Here is a 24,142-nt window from a genome sequence, read left to right as displayed (position 1 = left end):
CGGAAATTACTCTGAGTTGATAAATTTTGCTTCTTTTCCCTACGTTGGGGTTCAGGATGTGCGGTGTTGCCTAAGTCAGAGAGTTAGTTAATCCCTAGTTAGTCTAACTAGGACCATTATTGGTTCTCTAACCATTTGTTTAAATACAGCTTTTGTTGGAGAACGATCATGCATTGTACTCTGAATCCCAACGGGGAAGATAACCTCCTGAATTTTGAGTGTTGAGGCTTTAAATTAGATACTCAAGGGGGACCCAGTTTTCAAATGTGGGAGCTCAGCAGTTTCTCCAAGTATGGCTCCTTCAACGTATCTGAAATAGGGCATGCAAAAACTTGTTAAAATCAAAGTATAGGCTATCAGCATGGTACATGAGTTAGTCTTGGCAGTTAGGGATTGAGTTTGCTTTTCGAAGAACAGCAGCTTTATATATGTATAGCTGCTCAAAATTATAAACCCAAAAGATAATTAAGAAACAAGGAGCAGTGGAGCTTTATTAAGATGTATCTCAAGCTTTCGCTTTAATACACCATTGTCTTGTTTCACTGAATAATTGAACGTTCACCCTTTGAAACAGTGCTGGAGGGGCTCAGGCATGCTGCTGGAAAGATGGTTCTTTTTTAGTACAACAGGAGTACAGAAGTCTGAAAGAAGTGACATTTCGTTAGGAAAAACAGACCTCAAAAAAGTTTAGAGAGTACTTGAATTTTATAAATATTCTAATACCTGTCAAAATGAGTCAAGGCTCTGTAATGATAGTTGTAGAGAGCTTTGTGAAGTATGCCCAGGGTAATCATTACATTTCTGTGTGTTGCAATCGGACTAGACAGGGCTGTTTTGGCAGACACTCACTTTAAACTCCAGAGCACACTGTAAAACAGAGGCAGCGGTATTTTATTCTCTGTTCTTACACCCCAGTACAAGTGTTCCACGTGTAGAGAGACTGCTTGGGGCATTTTAAGCAAAAGTGGATAGGTCTCAGTGGATTTGTGGTACTTGGCAGTGGGTTTGGTGACTGAATTGATTAATCAGAGGGAGTTCCGTCATTAAAGCATCCCAGCGAAGTATTTCATTTTGGTTTTTAATCCTTGCTTAAAACCTTGCAAGTTACATTTGCCTTACAGGGAAATGCAGAAAAAGGGCCATCTTGTATTCTGAATTTTAAAAGAGCATTTCTTCCCTCTATAAAATCACAACAGAAGATGGGCTTTTAGGGAAAACTATTTTGAATTCTTAAATACATCAGTAACATTACAGTATTCTTGCAGGAGAGGCACTTACTCTTTTTCACAAGCCAGGTACTCAGCAAAATGTGACACTGCTATTAAAATTAGCATGTAGCAATCTCATTTTACAGGTTTTGGGGAAATAACAGTATAACAGTGCTTGCTTATAGGCCAGACCTTATTACTGAGGTCTCTCTCTATATATATATATAGATATATACTCTATATATATCTGTATATATCTATATATATAGATATAGACTCTATATAACTAGAGTGAGTTATAGTCAAGTCCACCTTTAAGATCATTGTCTTTTTAATACTCTTTTAAAATAATTTTCATTACACTTGATTTTTTGAAAGAGAACAACTCGATCAGGTGTTTGGTTTTCTTTTTAAGTGACATCTTCAGATCTTATTTAAATAGCTTTTAGGCTTAAGTAACTTCACCTAAAAATTCCCTTGACGTTAAAAAAAAATAAATTGCAAGTCTAAAATTTTTGTGTAGATCTGGCTGGATATTGAAAACGTAAAGGCTTTTTTTGTAAGCAATAGAAAGACACGTCATGAGAAAGCAGAAGATGGGTAGGAATTCTCTTCTATTACATGGTTTAAATAACCCCTCCACCCTCCAAAAAGTTGGATACAGAATTTTTCTAGAGGTCACGTGTCATCTGATGGTTGTCTTTCTGGCTTGACACACCTTCTACATTTTAAAGGAGTATCTAACACACGGTGAAATAGGTGCTTTTGTTTTCCACCAGAGGATCTCAACGGCCCTCTAGATGCTCCTCTGACATTTTCATGTGACTCTGAAGTGTTTCCCAAGAGTAGTTTTGAGGGTATATCTTGACTCTGGTATTTGTGACACTGGAATTGAATGACCTATTTAAATTCGTAGAATCTTTTGGGCATGTTCTGGGACTGACAATCTATATAATCCCTGTGACTCTTTGAGCTTTATTAAATTCCATAAATCACATGCTTTCCAGAATTCTAAGCATTTTATTCACTGTGTTTTATTTTCTAGGAAAAAATTCCAAGTCAGACCTGTCTGTGACCATATTTAAATGTGATATACACATGGTATTTAAATGTGATACACAGTGCTGTGATCTGATATGTGTGGACAGACCCATATGTCCATTTTAAGTGACTGGGGAGCTTTGCATTATGCTGTGGGGTTCAGATGCGTGGATCAGGTTGCAGGATGGCTGGCTTGGTGTGTAAAATGAGCATACATGAAAAATAAAAATGCCACACAGTTATATTAAATCTATTTTAATTTTAACAACACCCATCGAGTCTTACTCCTTTTTATTGTTTCTAAAAATTGTTTCCATAGGAAATTTTGGGAAAGGTTTATTGCCCTATGTCACGAGAATGAAAGTCTCCATGGTATCACATTTGAACAGATCAAAGCTCAGCTGGAAGCTTTGGAGTTAAAGAAAACTTATGTGTTGAACCCACTGGCTCCAGAGTTTATCCCCCGAGCTCTTCGGCACCAACATTCAGCGAATGCCACCAAACAGCAGCAGTCGCCACCGAAGGTAAGGTTTTACTGATGATGAATTTTGTCAGGAGGTGGAAGTGAATGTAGAAATGCCTTTTGAGAAATGATATAAAAAGGTTTATGGAACAAGTTGTTTGTTTTAAAATGGCATCAATGCAGTCAGCTATGAATGCAAATTCCAGAGGGATCCTCGGCATTTTCAAGTGAAAGCTCTAGGCTTGTATTATAATACAGTATTTAGCAATGTAGCTCGGGGTTGTCCAAGCCTTGTTTCCTTACTGAAAGATAAACCTTGGGTCACTCTGTTCATTGACTGTGTTGCACCGACTCTGATGAATTTCAGCCATGGATCTTGGCCTCAGTATTTAGATAAGGCAAATGAAAGCTTCTGAACAAGAGGCAATCCCGGTCCCGAGCAGCTTGTGCTCTGACTGTACCCCAAAAACCAGCGGGTTGATGTAGCAGTGGCAAGAAGTACAAGGAAGCAACAAAGTAATAAATAGCAATTTGGTTTGATCTAAAAATCACATTTAAAATTCAGGGGTTTCTGTTATGTAAGATAGTTGTGTGATTTAATTAATAATACTTTATAAACCAGTGTATCACGTAGATTAGCTCACTGATAATGTCCTTCAGAAGACCAGATCTCATTAGCATCAAGAGAGCAGAGAGATGAAATTGCCGCTCAGTGGTAATTTTACTAGTTGTTTTTATAAAAGTAGGTAAAGAAGTGATACAAATACATCGCTTCCTTAAGGTGATAGAGAATAAGACTAAATTTTGGAGCTTTTTTGGGGGGTGATATATTAGTAATTAATTCAGTTTTCATAGTTCTTTGTAGTTTATTTCAAACCCATTTGAGTTATAATTTAATTAAATTGTGTTTAGAGACGCAAATAAAATGCAGGTTGTTAGCTTTGTGATGAATTCTGCTGTACAAGAAGGAAGAAACATGCATGTTTTCCATGGCTTTGCATTTTTGCTGCTGGCTTTATCATTTAAATGAAATTTTTACAACAGGCTTTTTAACAGTACAAAAAGGAAAGCCTTCCCTTTGGCAGTCCTTCCCAAAAGAGAGTTTGTAAGTGAGAACATTTGGTTTCTTCATCAAGATTGCATTACTTTCTGAAACAAACACCAGATTTCTAAAGCATCTAGTCATGTGTCAAAACACTAGGCGTACAGAAAACTGTGAATTAAAAAATCATTGTCTTTAAAAATCATTGCTGCACTCTGATTTTTCATGAGTGCTTTGGTCTTGAACACATTTTCTTTAATAATAGAACATCACTCTCCATACTTTTGTTTCCTAAACCGAAAGAAGAGTGTTTGAAAATGCAGGTATGGTACATTTAAAAAAAAAAAAAAAAAAGGGTGAGGGAAGTCAGAGTCTTGTGACTAGACCATTCTGTTTATTTTTCTTCCAGTTTGTTAGTAAACTGAGCGCTTGTGCTGCAGAAATCAGAAGAGACACCTTCAAACTGCCAGCACTGTCGTTTCAGCTTAAGATCTGAAGTGCTTTAACCACCTAGATCATAATTGTAATAAAATCTCTTCCCTCTGAATACAGTTGACAGCTAGCATGTGCAGAAACAGAAAGCAAGCAGGTAATACTGCAACACACACAGAAGATGTCTGTGATAAGCGATACATTTCCCTTTGCTCAAGCCTTAAAAGCAGATGGTTAGCTTTGCTTATTTTAGACCTCCTAAGTACAATATTTAACATTAAAAGATGAAAGATTAAAAGCCTAGTGCTGGTGTATTTTGTAGCGAAAAAGTGAGAACAGCATTTTGTGGTGAGTTTATGGACATCTGTGCAGTTCAGGGCTTGTTTTTCACATGCTGTGAAAAGTGATTTTGTAAAACTGGCGCTGCCTTATTCAGCAGAATTGCTCTTGGATTTATGTAAGGACATTAAAAACCTCTTTACTGTTTATTTTTTAAAGAAGAGGAGAAGTTTCAGTCCCGTCTCTCTGAGAAGCAAATAGCTACTGTGGAGCTGGCTAGCGGTGGGGCTGCTGTGCTCGTGGCAGCCCTGTCTGGGGGGGCATCTGCCTTCACCTGCGTCCGGGTGGTTTGGCCGGGGGTGGTGGCACTGCGGGAGGAGCAGCAGAGCTGGGTGGGCGCAGCCCTTATTAAAGGTGGTGATGTGGAAACGGAAAGTTTCAGAACTCGGAGCTTCCTGCAGGGTAGTTAACATCCAGTAAATTAGGCTCTGAATTTTACAGCTCTGCCTACCTCCCGCTCACTGCCTGTGCTCCAGCTTTTTGGCCCGGATTCAGGCACTTAATCAGGATGCATTGTCATCCTGGACATTTCATACAGGCGGTGAGGACCACTGGTCTGATTAACTCTGGAGAATCCTCTCCTCTCCTGCCAGCTGACGGAAAGGAGGATCCTAGGAGTGACGAGGCTGTTAACTGCTTAAGTCACCTGAATCTCGGTCTGAATTGCCTCTAAGTGCCTTTATGTAATGTGGATTTTTATACTCTGAAGGTGGAGCAGGCTTTTAGAGGAAACTGAGTGTAGCTGTGCTCCAGTGCTCTCAACTGCCATCAGGTAAAATGTAGGTTTAGCTGGTTTTTAGATGGGTGGGGAAACGAACCTTGTCGTGGAAATCTTTGAGAAATTACAACAGTTAATGTAATAATAGACAATTAGAAAGTGATTAAACTATCAAAACCATTAAAAGAAAAAGACAGAAGGAAGCCAGCACCTCCCTTCCCTGACGCACACGTGGCCCCAGTTGGTATATATTTACCGGTCTGATACCGTTACATGCTAAATGTTCAACAGGACAGCTATTCTTATGAATTTATGTCATTATTTGCTATTTCAGTTTTAAAAATATGGCACCTATAAAATACAAGTCTGGTAGGTAAAACCAGAGATTTGGTAGACTTCTGCACATAGCTTGATGCTAACTGACAGCGTAAGAGATACAGAAATACTTTGTGCAAACCATAAGTGATTAAGGCATATAGCTGCTCTACAGTTTTAGACTGAATCTTCTCTTTAGTGAATAAACAGGTTTCTTTTAAGTACTGCAATGAAAAGCAAGTATTATTTTATTTTTCAATAATTCATTTTTAAAATGAGAGGGAAATGCAGAGACCAGTTCTTTAATCTGGTTTATGCATGAGTCAACATTGTCAAACAACCTGTCTCTGTACCCTGACTAATTTGCTCAGACTGCTGGAAAACTGCCTAGACTTATCTCCTGGGCAAAAAAAGTTTTGTAGCATCAAAGAGTCTTAAGATTTATTTTAAATTTGTGAAAGTACTTAGGTCCAGATTAAGTAAGGTATTCCTATCCTGCAAAAGACTGTAGAGCATACTAGCATTTGAATGTGTGCTCACAGTTTATGCATATTAACTAATTAGTTGATGCTGTAAGCTCATGAGCATGTAGGAGGGATAACTCGGTTCTGTTAATCTCCTTTTCTAATGTACAATTCACCAAGGAAAGACAGTTTCCCCAGAATACTCTGGGTTTTGAGTCTGCTATCCCATACTTTGGGGAGCAGTCCAGAAGCAGATACAGGAGATGGGGTAGGCAGGCAATATCTAATGAGGCTGGGTGAGTAAGTGAGTAAAACTAGTGGCAGCTGCTTCGTCTCCAAGGTTCTTGAGCTGAAACCTGCAGAAGAAAATGGATCATGCTTCCACTAAGAGCTGCTATGGAAGAGGAATACTGAGGGTTGTGTTATACTGGATGGTGCTCCTTCAAGAAATGAGGCAGCAGGAAATAAAACGGTGAGAAATGAAACTCAAGGCAGCTTGCTGTAACTGTCCTTGCATCTGAAAACACCTTAGGAGAGAGTATTCCCAGAGGGACAGCAATGACCCACTGGTTAATTGAATTAGTGGTATTTAATGTCCAGCTTTCTGAATTCGTAGTCAGGTAATGGAAGTGAACAGCGGAATGCGTAAGAATGAAACGTTTTGCTAACTTCTTTCAAACTTTATTTTGTATTTAATTATAATGTTCACTTGAAATAAAAAGCTTTGGTTTATGTAAGAATGCAAAACATAACTGTTACTGTTTTTTCTGTTTAAAGGGCAAGGTCCATCTTCATAATCAGAATGACCATTTCCCACCTGATGGAATTGGTAAGTATCTCTGCGGTTACTGAAGAATTCCTCCGAGCTCATGCTGATTTGGCTCCGGTGAGGTTGATAATAATTTCGTATAAATTGAGTGCCTGGTCTCTATTCGAAAGCCATTTACTACTTGTGTGCATTTGGGAAACGGATTATAGGCTGTTAAGTGGACATCAGGTATTTCCAAGGCTGTCCCTTTATAGGTGTTGTGCAGAGCCTTAACACAGCATAGTTGTTGGCTGCTTAAAACCGGCTGTGTTTGAAATTCATGATGTAAAATACTGTACCAGTGTATTTGCACTAGAAGAGTTAGGATATTGTGTTGCATGCACTGTTTAATGATGTACTTTGAACTTAAATTGTGCTGTCATATATCCAGATGTTACTGATCATACTTTTGCAAGGTAGTATGTAACAGCTTAATAATTTTGTTATTAATTTGAAAAAGCAATAATGTAAAGCTTGTCTTCCCTAACGACAGGAGGATTATTTTAGTTTTTGATGCAGTGTTTAACAGCCAGTCTGACTGTCAACATATTTAATTGGGTTGGGACATTCTTTCATTAATGCAGTTACCAGCTACCTGTTTCTCTGCATCTCAACTCATATTTTCTGCCTCTTCAAATTTTTGAAATGGGAAACAGGATTTGATTAATGATTTCTGTAGATGTATCAGAGCTATAGTGTTAGAGAGTTGCACACGTACTTTATAAAGATAGAAGCTATTAGGATGAAAAAAAGAAAGAAGTAGTCTTCATATTCCTTTTGAGTGTGATGATCTTTTTTTTTTTTGGTGTATGTATGTATATATCTTTTTTTTTTCTTTCTTTCTTTCTTTCTTTTCAGTTCAGCCCAATCCTTCTGTTCTAATTGGAAATCCTATCCGAGCATATACTCCTCCCCCTCCTCCTCTGGGACCTCACCCCAATCTGGGGAAATCTCCAAGTCCTGTTCAAAGGATAGATCCACACACTGGGACAAGTATTCTCTATGTACCTGCTGTCTATGGAGGAAATATGGTCATGTCTGTGCCTTTGCCTGTAAGAATTCATTGTTTGTTTGTTTTTTTTTTCTCCTCCCCTCAATTATTGTACATACAAAAATAAATAGCAAAATCAGTTAGTGAATATTTTGCAAGTTTTTTTCAGCATTTTACTTCAAATATGTCCCCTTTAGGAGTGGCTGTGCAGAGAACCATCAGAAAATGAGGGCTTAAAACTATTGCTCCCACAAATAACTCGAGGCAGCCTAAAAGCAATTTCATGTTCATGTAACTTGGTGTATATTCTCAGCTTTAGGTTTAGGCACACCAGTGGAATCTGTCTCATCTGACTTGAGATACCTGCATCTGAATTAATTGCCTATTTCAGTTCTTAATCATTGGAGAGACACAGGTGATTCAGATGGAGCTTGTTTCTCTTTATTGGCTTCGTGCAGTTTAAATTACCAGCTTTGGATGTCTGCAGTGCAAGGTGTCTGAAGTGAAGTGATAAGAAAAATAAGCATAATGGGATATTTTCCCCTTCCAGAACCTCATAGTGAATCAATTTCTTCTCCAGTCCCTTTCCTTAATGGCATTTGAGAACACGATGAAGATCCCTAATCAGGTCTTTTAGGCTACATTAGTGTATGGCATTTTGCATTACAAATAAACCTATCCCACCAAAATTCACACAAATTAAAGAAGCAGCATCTGCTTTATTTTCTAACCTTCACAGTCACATATTCCAGGAGGAAAAAGGGGAGAAAAGAACAAAAGCTGCACATGTGATGCTGTGGAGTGACATGTATGTCTTGTACACAGCTCCTGAAGACTCTGGGAAGGACGTGGAACCCACGCTTGCAGATGTGTTTAATTCCATCATAGTGCTAAATGTTGGCATACAGTTACTTTGTTTTCTTAATAATTATGAGTCCTCTATTGGTTATTGATGCTGTATAGGGGACTTCTGTAGGAACTCTAGTTTCAGTTGTATGTCTTAGACCAGCTGGCTTCTATAAATTGGTTTTTGCTGCTGGGTCAAGATTTCTTCCTCTTCCTAGCTTACTAGAAATCCTCATTTGATGGATACTTTTAAATGCAGTGAGGAGGCCGGCAGCTGTATCTCTGTCATGTTTGCTCACATTATATTAATATTAAGTCAAGGTAACTTAAAAAGTTCTGTCTTATTGTTCCAAGGTTAATGTATTTTTATGTATTTCCAGTCAAAAGAAATATATTTTTAAAAAAGTATTTTTGAGCTCACCTTCCCTGAGGATGGATTTTTTAAATTACTAAGTGGGGTGACTGAGGTACTAATGAGACATCTAATTTTGAAAAGAAGCTTGTTGGAGATGATTTGAGGTTGTACAGATGCAGTAGTAGCCTAAAGCTGAAGTTCAAAGTGCACATTTCAAGGGCAAACACTAAATTAAAAAAAGAATTGCATGAAAGTTGTTACTCTTAAACCAGGTAGGGACTGAAGTAAAATGTGTTTATGTTCATGTAAGATAAAATGATCTCTTTGCTTTGTTTAAGGCAGTTTCCATATCCAAGGTAAAAACATGAGGAGGTTGTCTGCTGTCATCAGTAAAGGATGCTTTGTCAGCCTGAGTGTTGATGATTACTTCCCCTGCACTCTCCTCTTATGCAAAATTTTCCTTCTTTTAATAAATTCCCTACAGGGCAAAATGGAACGAATTTGATCCAGAGCTGTCTTCCTTTGCATTCCTTTTAGGAGTAAAATTTAAAACGTTGTAAAAACTCCTGACTCTGACATGCTTTCAGGAGGTGGATTTTACTTCCAGTATTTAGGAAGATGATCTGTCACAGCTGTGCCATGTAGCACAGGCACTGGGGAGCAGCCCTGCCATCCTTAACATACCAAGAGACCCTTGATTTTACCAGTAGTCCTGTTACTTCACCGGGCGTCTCATGGGTGCTGAGGTACGATACACCCGCTCCTGTTACAAGATTACAGCACTGAGTGGTAAAAGGACCATAAAGGACCTCAGGTTAGAGGCTCTTTCCACCCCCCCTGAGACGTAGCCTAATGTCTCTTAATTACCGGGAGAAAGGGTGTTTCATTTTCTTGAACTTCACCCCCTCCTATTAATTTACAGAAGAGATTAATATCAAGTTTATTAAAATGCGGTTTGTCCATCAGTCTCTTCTCTGTGAATTTTGAGACCGTTGAAACAAGAATGGGTTTTGATACAAATTTTTTTTGCCCAGGATAGTTCTCCAAAACTTTTGCTCCTTGCCTCTTGCTGCTAGGTCTGTTCCTACTGCTCTCCCTTTGCAGCACCACCTGCAGTTGTGTGTTAGTGTGTCAGGTCATCTGATGTATGGAAAATTGCTTATTACTCAGCTAATATCAGTGTGCTTGTTACTTTACTTCCTTTAGTGTACCTTAACAGATTGCAATTTTTTTCTTTTTTTTTTTTTTTTTTAAATTATGTAGGTACCGTGGACGGGGTATCAGGGTAGGTTTGCAGTTGACCCTCGAATCATTACTCATCAAGCAGCTATGGCATATAATATGAACCTGTTACAGGCACATGGGCGTGGGTCTCCTATACCTTATGGCCTGGGACATCATTCCCCAGTTAGCATAGGACAACAGCAGCAGCTTCAGCATCAAGACAAGGAGCAACATGAACAAAGTCGAAATGGTTAGTTGTTGAAATTGCATTGCAAATTAGTTTTGTTTTGAGGGAGTTTGTACTTTAGGGTGCGGTGGAAAGGAATTTTTTCTTTCTGTCTTTTAAGTGACGTTGAGGAATCTACAGAGTGAAGGAAGTAACTTGTGATTTGCCAATACAAAATAACTAAGATTTTGTGAGATTCAAAGTTGGGGAGTGTATGTGTGTTGAGGGTATAATTGGTCTGTCTCTGTCCTGTAGTCCAGTGGTAACTACTGCTGATGTTCTTTGCAATTAAGTTGGAAGAACTACTTGGTGATGAATAATGAGCAAAGTGCAGAGATTAAAGAAAGAGTGATATTTGGGTAAATTATATTAAATGTCTCTGATGCTGCAAATGCTATACTAGTAAGTCTAAATTTTCCTGTGTCGGGGAAAAAAACCCAACCCAACCCAAATAATAATTTCTACATTGAAACTAATTAATGTTTTTAGGGAAAAGTGAAACCCCTGCTGGACCTGAAATCAGTAAAATTCGAACACCTGAGAAGAAACCTCTGGAATCCAAGCAGGTGGGTTTGTCTTTTTTGGGTTTGTGAGTTGGTGTATTTTTAATATTCTCTCTTTTAATGGATTTATTCATTACTGACGTGTTCTAGTTTAGGTTTTTTAATGTTAATTTTCAAAGTTTTTCATTCTGTTTTTCTAGGTTGACTTAGAAGTGAATTCTCAGAACAGAAGCCCAGAGTCACGTTCCGGTGTTGGTTATCCTAACGCTAAATTTCATCGCAAAGATAATCTTAACCCCAGGCAGCTGAACCTGCATCTCACCCCACCCCACTCCCAGTACGCAGTTCCCAATCGCCACTTCCAGCACCTGTCACAGATACCAAGGCAGCCATATCCTCTGCAACAGCAGCAAAACCTTTTAACTCAGCAACAAAATCATTTGCCTGAACAACAAAACCAAATGCCACCCCAGCAAAGCCAGGTAGTGCAGCAGCATAATCATTTGAATCAGCAGCCTCCACAACCTTCGCAGCTTTCCCCTGCTTACCAGGCAGGCCCCAGCCAATCTTTTTTTAATAATCCAATTCCCCACCGACCGCATTCTCCTGCTATAGATGCTGTGATTTCAGAACAACACCCCCCACCTATGTTACAAGAAGTCAGTAATCCTTTGAGGCCCATTGCACAGCACAACCCTGTTCTGCCAACCCACTTGAACAACTTCGTGGAAGAGAATCCATCAGGAATGCCCTTAGGGGACACTTTAGGTAGGTGACTTTTCTTTATTTAAATTCAGAGTGTGCAATTATAACTACATTGAAGTGAAAATGAAGGAGGTATTTACCTTTTCAGGCATATTGCTCTGAATTGGGACGTTGGGTTAGTTTCCATAAGTAATGTCATTGAGCATAATTTGCTGCTTGAGGCATGTTTGACTATTCAGCACTTTATTAGAAGATTCATGTTTATATGATTTTTTTCCATATGATTTAAATAACCAGGTTTTACACTGCAATGCAGTTAGTATATGGTAGGCCCTGGAATATGTTGTATAAAAAGTTTTCTTTTATCTCTGACATAAAGATCTTTAAAAAGGGGCATTAGATAAATTTTTTTTTTAAAACTATTTTTATAGATCGTATGCATGGAAATGTAGCTTTGGAAACAATAAGGCAGCAACAACAAGCCAGGTTACAGCAATGGAATGAACATAATGCCTATCTCAGTCAAGGCACTATTCCATATCAACACCATCACCATCCTCATCTACCACATCTTCCTCAGCAACCAATTGGATTGCATCAACAGCAGCAAGTTAGGGCAAACTGGAAACTTGCCAGTAATACAGAAGATGAAACAGAGGCAACATATTCAAGGTATTTGTTTACTGAGTCATCAGAGCTTGTGTAAAATTGAGCAGTGGGCACCTATCTGTAACACTGTGATCAAGTGCAAGACACTTAAAGGTATTGCTTTTTGCTGCCGTTATGATGAAGGTTAAAATAGTTGGCAGGCTGACTTACAACTATGCTTTTATTATGTGTTATGCTTTATTCTGTTAGTATATTGGGTAGTAAAGCTGTAGTGGAAAAAATACTTTTATGGAGCTTTTCAGTGCTGTATTTATGGAATAAGGAATGGATAGAGTGTAACAACCTTGTGTTTATGAAGGAGGTGTCTGAGTATAGTTAAGGCCTATTTAAGTTGTAAATTCTTCGAATTGAATTAGCAGTCTCAGATTTATGTGCTTGAAAAGAAACAAACCAACCCCTCCCCAAGCACTGCCTCCCAATAAAACCTGAACCTTTTCAAAAAGCCTTTGCTTTTAAAAGCAGATGAAAAAAAAAATTATGTTTGAGATGGAGCGTTAGGGGGCAAGAAAGGAAGCTGTTGAACATAAACAGAAAAATGGTTCCAGTGGTCATCAGCTTTAATCACGTATATTGAGAAGGCTGGGTTTTTAAATTGCCTCTGTTTACTGTCATCTCCCACTATGCTTTATTTTCATCTGGTTTGTTATAGCCATGGTAAAGCATCTAAATGCTCTCTTGTCTGACTCTGTGAAGTGCTGAATTGAATATTCTTGACCTTTTGGAGAAGTTTGGAAGTATATGGTGCGAATGAGGGGAATCCCTGATGGTTCTGGCTTTTGCCTTTTAAGGGGTTAAAATTTTCTTTAACTGTGTGAAGTTTTTTACTTTGTATAATAAAGCAGGAAATGCTTCCCTTAGTTGTCTCTTAAGAGATAACAAAAAATTGATTCTTCTGACTGAAAAGGAAATCTCAAGAGTTACTAAAACTTTGAGATGATTCAGGTAGGTATTTCATTCAGTTAATCCTCTTGTGCCTAATTTCTGATGGCTCAGTCACATCCTTTGAAGTTAGGGTCAGTAAGCGCAAGGATGAGGATACTTAAAACCGGTGTTTTGTGCTTTTGAGTTTTCTCCACCTGAAAAAAAGAGTGGGATTTCAGCAAAACATTTTTTTTCTTTCTCTTGATACATTTATTCTGTCAATACAGATTCCAGGATTTGCTCAGAGAACTGTCACACCGTGATCAAAGTGAAAGTCGGGACTTAGCTGAAATGCCACCCCCTCAGTCAAGACTGTTGCAATACAGACAAGTGCAGCCCAGAAGCCCACCAGCTCTCCCTTCTCCTTCCTGCAACTCCAACCACAGCGGTCACTTCCCTAACTTCACTGAAAACAACAGAGACATTGAAATACCCAGTAACCCAGCATTTCAGCAGCATTTACCCCAAATATACAATCCCCCTTTCTCGATGCCATCTGAACATATAACCCCGTCCCCCTTGAAATACCTGCAACCTGATGGATCGTGGACTTATGCTAACCTACAGCAGAATCACCTTATGGGGCAGGGCTTTCATTATGGTATACCTCCATTGCCCCATAGGTCGCAACAAAACCCTTTTATACAAATACAGAATCATCAGCATGCAGTTGGTCAGGAGCCATTTCATCCACTCGCATCTCGAGCAGTATCTGCTTCTTCGCTCCACAGCTTAGAAGAGGTAGGCATTTTTGTCTGCGTGTGCAATCGTCGTGTCATTTTGATATCAAATTATACTTTGAAGTGGTCACGAATGCAAAATGCCTCACGTATTAAAAGCTCACACTGGGAATTTCGGCGAGGTAAAAACTTTCTGTCTTCTCTGTTCACCATGTGCATACTTGCAGTTCCCATCACCACAGGTATAACACTGTCTCTACTGAGCAGGAGGTCTCGGATTTTTGAATGTTACTTGGAGTTTTCTCGCAGTCACTGCTCTGTTATCTGCCTGTCATTTATCTGGAGTGCGAATTAATGACACCCCAGGTGAAACCTCATGAAATGACTCTTTGGAACGTCAGTTTGAATAAGCCAGCCATTTGGCTCAGTGTTAACCTGTGAATGTGGTTGACTTACTTTTCATAAGAACTTGAGACCAGAGCAGTACAACTGGTTCAAGAAACCTGATGTAATAAATCCCACCTGGCCTGAGCTAATTCTGTGTAAAGCCGTCCTGTGTACTCTGGGGGCTCAGTGTCAGAAATCAGTGCAGAAATACCCAGCTGTGCTGCGTGAATCTGGGTCCAGCACAAATCCTGCCACACCAGAGCTGGCTCTGTCCCCCTGGATCTTTTTTTGTTCTGGACTCTGAGGGGGTGTGATGTATGCGCTTGCATGATCTGCATCCCATAACTCGGACAGGTCACGTTCTGAACAGGCGTTTTTAATCCCTGTTGTAATCTGGAGTGCTAAGGAGTGTATGACACGTAGCCATGAAGTATGCTGGGGCCAGGATGTATTCCTGGAATGCCAGAATTAATATTCCCAGATAATCTTGCACTGACTGCATGTAATCCAGTATTTGTACATCAAGTTAAGCAGCTTGTTCTGTGATGCATTTCTGTCAAGGATTTCAGAGAAGCTGTGTGGGGTATCCCTGCTCATCACTATCCAATGTGATAACATATTTAATTGTCTTTCAACTTCTGAAAATAGAAAATACTTACTTTGTGTGCCTGAGCAAAATAACTAAAATTGAATTCCAGTGCATTTTACAAATTTCTGTCTTATACAGATCCAGAGAGGTTAATGGAGTCCTCAGGCCCAGATAGAGGTGTAATAATGTTTGGTTTTATAGACATTTAGAAATTCTATGTCTTGGTCCATTAAGCCGTGCCACCTTGTATAAAATCTAATACTTTGTGACAACAGTTAATGCCATCAGTACAGCGGGACATAGGAACAATGACTTTTCAGCAGTAATAAACTAATAAATATTCCTATAGAGTTTGTGACAGCTCCCGCTATCTGAAGACAAATAGTCGAGCCTTTATGTAATTAGCGCAAATTTGTTTTAGTTCTCATTCCTTCATCCTTTTGAAATATGTGACAGAAATGCCAAATGCAGTAAAAGTATTACAAGACAGAAACTTGCTTGTAAAGTTTCCAAGATTGCTAGTTAGCTGGTAGGTGGGACTGAATACACAAAGAAATTAGAGTTTTATGTATATTTTTAACAGTTCTTTCATATAAGGCGGGTGTCAGGGGAGGTGTCACAACTTCCAGTATCCTCACTAAACAGTTTTCTTGATCACAATTTATAAAACCGCTCATGGAATTGATACTTAAAAGCTTTTGCCTGTGTTTAGTCAAACCAGATTTAAACTGCGTATCAAAGGGAATACTGAAGTTATTCTGGCTGGTCCTGTTCTTGCAAGTATCCAGAACTTTGGTAACTTCCTGATTGCTTACCAAAATTGCCTGTTAAACCTACTGAAAAGTGTACTTTTTGGGTGTGATTCAGGCCATAACATCTGAGGGTTTTTTTGGGTGTGGGGTTTTTTTTTTTAATTTTTATTTATTATTGAAGAATATTAGAGGGTTGAGTGGTGGGATGTCCGAGTGCTGTCCCCTCGATACAGTAGTGTGGTGGCTCTAATGAGATACTACAGTTTTCTTTCATGCGCTGTTTTTCTCCCCATCTTTTTGTGGATGATATAATAACAATGTTGGGGCACTGCATGCGAGTTATTTGATGTTTATTTAGCTAATTTTTTAAGACATTTCACTCAAATACTTACTTTTTCCCTTTACCAAGTATAGATATACTTCTATGACTTTTCTGTTATTTTTGCTCTTGTTAGTACAGTGCAGAAGGGAGAAAATATTGTATTTATTTTTAAAAATAATCTGTAGTACAACAGACTCGCTTTGAATCTTGAGGAAGTTTGAGAGAGTCCTTAAACCTGAACTTGAAGCTAACGGGTTAAATGATGGAGCACCTGCCAGTTTCATCTACATAAACCCTGTAGATCATGGAAGCGAGTAATTTCTGTGGGTTTGGGTAGAATTCTCTGCGTTATTTCCTGCGGGCACACACTTCTGCATAGCATTTGTTTTGTATGTATATACACAAAATCCAGTATACACATCTATCGTGCTTCCCCAAATCCTGGTATACGAGTTACTCATTTGTCCTTTGGAAATGAAAAGTCTTTTTTTTTTTTCTTTTTTTTTCCTCTCTACATTGCAATTGAACATTTTCTCTTGCTCTTGTATGTTTCTGTGCTTCCTTTGCTTCTTTGTGAATTATGGGTGTCTTCCTTCTCACTGTGTGGTACATCTCCCAGGTAGGAGTGTGAGATGTACAGGTTGATAAGAATTTAGGAATCTGTTGATGCTCCTTGCACTTCCTTTTAAGGTTCTGTTTCTGTTTTGTGTGATTAAAATGCATTGCCAGTGCCCGCAATATACAACATATAATTTTAAATGAGTTAGGTTTTTTTTCTAAATGCAAACGACTTTTTTTCTTTTTTCATAAGCCATTGCATGGAAAAAAATGGATGGAAAATTGGTAATTGATACATGCAGTTGAATCAAAGGAGCAAAAAAACTTTTTTGTTATGTTTTTTTCTGTTCGTAGTATGAACCAAGAGGACCAGGCAGGCCGTTGTACCAAAGAAGAATTTCCTCTAGTTCAGTCCAGGCTTGTTCTGAAGAATTAAGCACTCCTCAAGACAGTCTTGGTCAGTGTAAAGAGCTTCAGGACCACAGCAACCAGTCATCTTTCAACTATTCATCACCTGAGTTGTGGGTAAACTCCTCCTCATCTGCCCCATACCCAAACATTCCATGCAACGGAGCCAACAGAGCAGTTCCACCCCGGGAGTTGTTAGGTAGGTGCAGACCTGCTCCTTGCTTCTCTCTGTCTCTGCTCCATTAAGTAGACCGTTCAGTGGAGTGAGCAAGTCTAAATGAAAGGGTCTGTTGTTGGTTTGGGGTTTGTTTTTGTTTTTTCTTTTCACAAAACCTTTCCTACATCTCTTCAAATCCCCAAACTAATTTGAACAAAGATTTTTGAAGTCTCCATTGTTTCAGTAGTTAAAGGTTTGCTGAGAGTAATCCTGGTTTCATTTGCTATCTTGTTAACATTCTGGTGCGCTGCTGATGTCTAAAGAATACTGCTGAGTATTCTTCATCTACAGAAAGCAACGCTGCTTCTCAGTCTTCTCACAGGAGTTAGTAACCCCACATATTCTCTGCCAGTGGTTTCAAGTGCAACTGAGCTTTTCGAAGAGGAGCTGGGGTAACTGGTGGGATTTATTTGCAAGGTAGATTGTTTATTTCCAGAGTCAGTGGTATTTCTTGTTGGTAGTACAGTCTGGGGGAGAAACAACATGAACTGAATTAGTAATCTCATTGTCTTCCCTAGTAAATGCTGGTATTCCATCAAAGTAATGATGAAGTTTAAACTCTCAGTGTGGAAGAATCACGCTGGAACCGGGCTTCCCTGGTGGTAGTAGCAGTGTTGATTGATTTAGCAGAGAGAAATGAAATTCAGTGATTTAAAAAAAGCTGCAAGTAGAGCATTCTTCTGTTCTCCATATTTTTAATATTTGCGAGAAACAAAATTACCAGGATAGTACAGTTTCTTCTCCGTGATTTTGCTGCAAGGATTTCCAGTGATAATTAAAAAAAAAAAAATGATAAAAATATGAAAATCTTTCCATTGTGAATATTAAAAACATTCAATAATGTTTTTAGTAAAAATTAATAATAATTTTAAAATATTTATAAGCTGGTTTTATTGCCCTTAAAAGATCTAATTGCTTTTGGCCAAATTATCTTGTAATTTCCTGGTATAGTAATTGTGAAGTAGAAACATGCAGTGTGGAATGAATGAAAAAAAGCTGTTTACATCAGTGACAGCACTCAAGAGTTAAGTCCCTAATGTACATTTTCATTTCCAAAGTGTGAAAATGTTATTTTACAAAACCATGTTTATGGCAGCGTCTTTTGTGCTAAGTTAAAAGCTTCAAGTTCAGGGCACCTCCTTCAGTCTATTTATATTTTTACTGAAAATCAAGGAGCTGAATGCATGATTATTATGTGTCATCGAGAGTAGCATCTGTCTCTGAAGTTGCTCTGTAGGCTCTGTGGTTATCTAACAGGAGCTCAGGAACCCTGGCAAGGTTGCACTGGGATCAGCTGATACCACGTTTTCTTGCTTTTATGTAAAGGTTGGGAACACGTTTGTGAGTAAAATCCTCAGAGGAAATATGTGTATGGAAAAGTACCATACCTATACATTTGCTGTCAAATAATAAATCCTAAATGAAAGGGGCAAGTTTTGACTAGCATTTGCATTTGCTATGAAAATGTTTTTTACTGTAGTTAAGGCTGGTTTCTGTTTTGTAAATAAACATCTGTGCAACACTGCCCTGTACCTAATAGTTCATGCAAACAAATCTCCATTTTTGTGGCTGCTGTGCTTTTCTGCATTTACAGCTCACTGGCTGTGATGATCATATTTAAAGCCCAAATGGTGTTTTATAGTTCTAAGGGTTAATGACCAGTAACTTCGGTGTTTCTGGTTACTATTGATTTCTATGCATGAAATAAAAACCCAGGAGAATGAGATGCTATGAACCAGTCCTGTACCTGTATTCGTTGCCTGAGAGTGAGCAATCCTGACACCAGACCGTTCAAGGGCTTATATATTCTATACATCAGAAATGGCTGTGGCACAAGTATTCAGTTACAACAGCATGGATTTATGGAGTGCAGGGAGAGCTGCTTTGAAGTGCTCAGTGTTGTTATATGCAAGCACTTCCCTAAATTGCTAGCCGAGAGCTTGATTTGTATTGCTTTTTCTCTGGGTAGAAAGAAAATTATTTTAAGTTCTTAGTCAAGATGTTTATTTTGTATTTTTTCTTCTGTTAGACACCTCTACCACACACAGCTTTTACCTCTGGCTCTGCTTGTCATTACTTGTCTACTCTTGAGTGCTGTTGTTATTTTGTGGAGATTTTTCTGCTTGTGTTCTGTTTTGTTTTTTTTTAATCGTAGCAACCCTAGCAGAACTGTTTTACTTATGGTCTTCCCATGTGCATTCTTCTATGGGTTGGATTTTTTTTTTTTGAGTATTTTATCAAAAACAAAAGCCTGTATGTGATCCTTCCAGTGAGAAACTTAACTATATACTTCGATTTTCTACTTTTGTACTCATTAACAGACTGAAATAATTGCAGAATGTATCTGTTGCCCAGCTCCTAGGCTATTTTAGATAGAATATATACCTGCATTTCAGTGTAGAGTTTCTCCAGCTATGTAAGACTGCAGAATTCTCCAGACAAAAGTGAAATACCTCATTAGGATTCAGGAAATTCACTTGAAAGCAGTTTTATACCTATGGTTTAAAGCATCATTTTTTCTGATAGTTACAGGAGTTGTTAAATGTGGAGCAAGAACATATCAATTAGCAGGAATGCATTCAGACTAAAATACCAGTAATTAGTTGGTTGGCATTCAGGAGTCTGAATTGCTGTTTGAGAATGAATTATATATGGTGTTGTAAATTTTAATTTTAGCCTATTAAGCTATAAAGCAAGAAGAATGAAATACTCTTTGTGCTGTCTCAGTGGATGAAGTGTTTAAATTAGAGTATATCCCGTTCTGAAGCAGCTTACCTTCAGTGCCTCTGCTAAATCCGCCTGTGCAGAATTGCAGGTTCAGTGTTAGGAACTGTGTAGGTACACGCAGACGGAGAATGTGTCGGTAATGTCGGTCTGCTCGGCGTTGCTGACGAGGCAAGACCAGATCCAGTAGCTGGGAATGAAGCTCGATAACTTCATAATAAGACATTTCCTAGGACCCAGAGTGACAAACACAGAAGATGGGTGGTGGTGGGAAGGTTACCAGCAGAGGTGGTCTCTGTCCCCTGCAGAACTTGCTTGGGGGTTACTACAGGCAGATTTCTGCGGTCAGCGCTGTTCATGTAGACAAACTCTGGTTACTCCTTTCGCAGCTCCACCGAAGACGGTCAAGCCCCCAGAGGAACACCTGAAGGCCGAGAACATACAGCTATCCAACTCCTTCAACTACAGCGTGCTCCAGCATCTCGGCCAGTTCCCCCCTCTCATGCCCAACAAGCAGATCGTCGAGTCGAACAGCAGCAGCCAGCAGAACGCCGGTGGGAGCAAGCCCGTCATGTCCTACGCAAGTGCTCTGCGGGCTCCGCCAAAGCCCAAACCTCCTCCTGAGCAGACAAAAAAGAATAGCGACCCTTTGTCCTTGTTTCAGGAACTTAGCCTAGGTAGTTCATCAGGTAGCAATGGCTTTTACTCCTATTTTAAATAATCAAGATTATTTTTTTTAGAGAGAATTTAATTTTTATTTGTGTTGGTAGAACTAAGATAGTTGGGGCTTCACCTGTAGTTGCAAATATTCCCTTTGTTTATATTAGTAAATATATCCTCACTTAATTGCTTTGCTGCTAGACTTGCAACTAATTTTTTAATTATATTCCATTATTTTGCATTTTTTGATGTGGGTCAGTTTTTTGGAAGCTTTTCTGTAGGAAATCACACGTTATTTTTTAATTTGTGTAATGTTAATGATATGTTGCATTAAACTAGCAGCTGAGAGGTTACCTGTGCAACTTTAAAAAAGAAAAAAAAAAAAGGAAAAAAGAAAAAAAGAAAAAAAGTTTGTCTAAATTGTATTTAAGAAGATTGTAAGTAGCATTTACATTTATTCAATAACATTAGCATACTATGCTGGGTTTCTGTACCAGAAATGGCCAGTTAATGTAAAAATGTATGTTATTTCTGCTTAAATTCATTTAATTTTTTTTTTTTTTTAAATAAAGGTGCAGCATCTTCTAAATACTTTCAGTTTTATCAGCTTTTTTGTGAAGGGATGCTGCATTCTCAGACTTTTATAGTTTTAGATTCTGTATGATGTGGTATTGTATTTTCCATCCACTGTAGGGTAAAGTAAAGGCATTCTTTGCAGACACCTATGCCATTGTTTGGAAACATTCAGATAAAAAGTATTGGTATACTTTAAAAAAAACAATAAAAAACAAAAAACAAAAAAAAAACCCAACAAAAAAACAAAAAACTCTACATTTTATTTTTGGACAAGCTAGTAATATAAGCTTGTTTGAAAAGTTAATTTGATAGGTTTTTTAAATGAATCATGAAGCTGAAAATAAATTTTTAGGTATGTTGGTGCTTAGTAGATTTAATAACTATTTTAAAAAAAATGCGTGAATTTAGTAAAATACTTTTTTGTTTGTTTGTTTAATTTTTTTTCCACTATGCATGTGTAAATGTTTGTAATCTGGCTTTTTCCTCCCCCTTTCTCCAGTGGTATAAAGAATTGTGCCGCTTTAATTTTTTTTTTTTTCCGGTAAAACTTTTGGTACATTATTTGATGTTTACATTAAAATGTGACATTATACAAGGAAATTCAGATATTTTGCTAACTGTTTTGTTTGAGGAACATCATTAAAGAAGAGATTTAATGTTTGTCAAAGCTGTATCCAAATTAATCTAAATCTTTTGTGGGGATAGGAATGGTTACCAGGTTATTTATCTGTATGAGTTCTGCTAAGTACTTCACAAACCTGGCCCTTTAGGAATACAAACTGAAAAAAAAAAAAAAAATTAGTTACGGGATATTTAAAAATTAAAGAAACAAGTGTGTATGAAAACTCAGAAGATAAATTTTGTCCATAAAGATTTGTGGTCTTGCACACTGTTCATACTTTTGCATCTGGGGAGATGGAGAGGGGTGTTTGTAGAGCTTCTCCAGATGAGCAGTCCTCCTTTTACACTTGAAATAACTTTAAATCTGGGAAATATTTTACAGGGACTGAGCTGGGTGTAGTTGCAGTATTCCTCCACTTATTGCATAAAAGAATTAAAATTTTAGAGGGGTGTGGGGGTGATTCCAGATTTGTACAGCTGTCCATGGGACACCTGACTAATGAGCAGTGGCTGCTGCTGTATTCAATCAGATTTTTGCTCTGGTTACAATCAGGGGTTTTTTTGCGTTTGACTTCATGTTTTAAGGCAAGAGTCTTTATATAATGGGGTTGATTTAAACTCAGTACACTGCAGAGGTTTGCATATACATTTTTTATTATAAATCTTTGCTGGTTTATGATTCAGAAACTTATCTGAAAAACTTCTTCCTTCTTTTTGCTGTAAAGAAAAGCGTGCATAACTCGTTAATTTATTTCCTAATGGCTATACCAAACGAAAGATGCTGGGGGAGGGGAAAGCCCCTGCCAAGTTATGCTTAGCACTTCAGCATATGGCATCAAATCAAGAGGACCCAAAAATGAGTAGAGGACAAATTCTGCAACCTTGAATCAAGCAAAACTACTGTTAAATGGGTTTTTGCCCAGCTGATGGCTGCAGAAATAGGTCCATGGGAAATTCGTTTGCAAGGGCTGGACGTGTGCTCAGTGTAAGTTAGCCTCAAGTCTTTTTCCTTCAGCGGAACCGTGCCAGTTCTCCTCGGCGGAGCACCTGGCACTGCTCTGGGAGAAGAGTCGGTGCGCCTGAACGCTGTGGTCTGTGAAGAGTTCTTGATGAGATGTGCGAGACTATGACCGAGGAGAGGTAGGGTTCAAATGCACTTCACTTCGCCGAGTCGGCATTGTAATTTCAGGGGTTTCAAAAATCATTCATTTATATGGAGCAGTCTTTTGATTCTGTTCACCATATTTGAATATTAAACTAATAAACATCACTTGTTAATTTACTGCTATCTGTCGATCAGTTAAGGGGGAGATGGTTGCATCTCGCCACGTTTTATTCTGTTTTACCCTGGCATTTTATCTGCACTGAAAGTAGTATGGGTGAAGGAGCATTTTCTCTCTGAATTACAATTTCAGTTCTATAACTTTATGAAAATCCCTGCTGGTTTGGGTTCTGAATTTTCACAAGTGCCCTCATCTAGGAGTTAGAGGATGGTATGGTAGAGATTTTCTGGCTCTTGGCTTTGGAAATGTTTAGCGTGCTTCAGTTGCATTTCTTAGAGCTAGTTTTTTTCCAAAAGACTATGTATTTTGGAATGTCTTGCCTGGCCTTTATATGTCATGTATGTAACCCTGAGCGGGATCTTTTTGGAGCAAATCATCCAATGTTTATTGAAGACATAGCTGTTTTACAAAAAAAACCCTAAAACTGCATTGTAAACTCTTCTACAGCTTTAATAGAACTCTTACTAAAGTCAAATCAAGCCTTACAGATGGCTGCAGTGGTCACTGGCTCAGGCTGCACCGAAAATACAGACCTGTTGCAGTTAACAGCGAAAATTCAAAATTACAAGTTCGGTTTGTGTAAATTGTCTCAACGTGGAGGAAGTGGGTGGTGGCTGGGGCATATACACCGACTCGGTATGTGGCTCCTTGACTTTTTTATGCTTAGAAGTACAATTAGTGCCAAATGCCATGCTCCTTGTCCAGGAATAAACCCCCGTCGTTGTCTTTGGAAAACTTAAAATGGCAAGGTCATCCAGATCTAAATTTAGAAAGCTTGTATTTAATATCAAGAATAAGTTCTGGGTTTATTTTCTCAAATTCCAGTTTTTCACGAGAAAAATCCAGGTGTCTCACAGGAGGTTGTCACAGCGGTGAGAAGAACTAATAAGGAGTTGAGAGAAAGATTCTTAGAAAATTATTTAGACTTGAAAAAAATTAAACTTTTTTTTTGCATTTCAAATAGAGCATCTGCCCTTTAAAAAGCTACTGAGTGAATGCAACTGGTAGATTTTGCTGTGTGTATTTGAAGACTGAAGTTTTTGGAAACTGCAAGCTTTAAACTTGGCCTTGCTAAGTCAGAGAAAGAAACGGGGG

At 38.4% G+C, this 24,142-nt stretch overlaps 1 protein-coding gene across 4 annotated transcripts in view; it reads left to right on the top strand.

The window, feature by feature from the left end:
- The window catches only part of HELZ (helicase with zinc finger), a 91,479-nt gene extending 68,433 nt beyond the window's left edge, over positions 1 to 23,046 (top strand). For all 4 annotated transcript variants that reach the window (XM_056333231.1, XM_056333156.1, XM_056333067.1 and 1 more), the window contains 10 exons: positions 2,569 to 2,773; positions 6,800 to 6,851; positions 7,689 to 7,882; positions 10,286 to 10,496; positions 10,962 to 11,038; positions 11,176 to 11,743; positions 12,112 to 12,352; positions 13,498 to 14,011; positions 16,913 to 17,165; positions 20,297 to 23,046. In XM_056333231.1, coding sequence (XP_056189206.1) covers positions 2,569 to 2,773; positions 6,800 to 6,851; positions 7,689 to 7,882; positions 10,286 to 10,496; positions 10,962 to 11,038; positions 11,176 to 11,743; positions 12,112 to 12,352; positions 13,498 to 14,011; positions 16,913 to 17,165; positions 20,297 to 20,628 — 2,647 coding nt within the window. In that variant the 3' untranslated portion in view covers positions 20,629 to 23,046. The remainder of the gene's footprint in view (positions 1 to 2,568; positions 2,774 to 6,799; positions 6,852 to 7,688; positions 7,883 to 10,285; positions 10,497 to 10,961; positions 11,039 to 11,175; positions 11,744 to 12,111; positions 12,353 to 13,497; positions 14,012 to 16,912; positions 17,166 to 20,296) is intronic.
- Positions 23,047 to 24,142: the final 1,096 nt, after the last annotated feature.

The sequence above is a fragment of the Falco biarmicus genome, chromosome 1 (genome assembly GCF_023638135.1).
Source record: "Falco biarmicus isolate bFalBia1 chromosome 1, bFalBia1.pri, whole genome shotgun sequence".
In the NCBI taxonomy this organism is placed as follows: domain Eukaryota; kingdom Metazoa; phylum Chordata; class Aves; order Falconiformes; family Falconidae; genus Falco; species Falco biarmicus.
The sequence above is the reverse complement of the archived record's forward strand: the minus strand, read 5'-3'. Positions and strand labels throughout refer to the sequence as shown.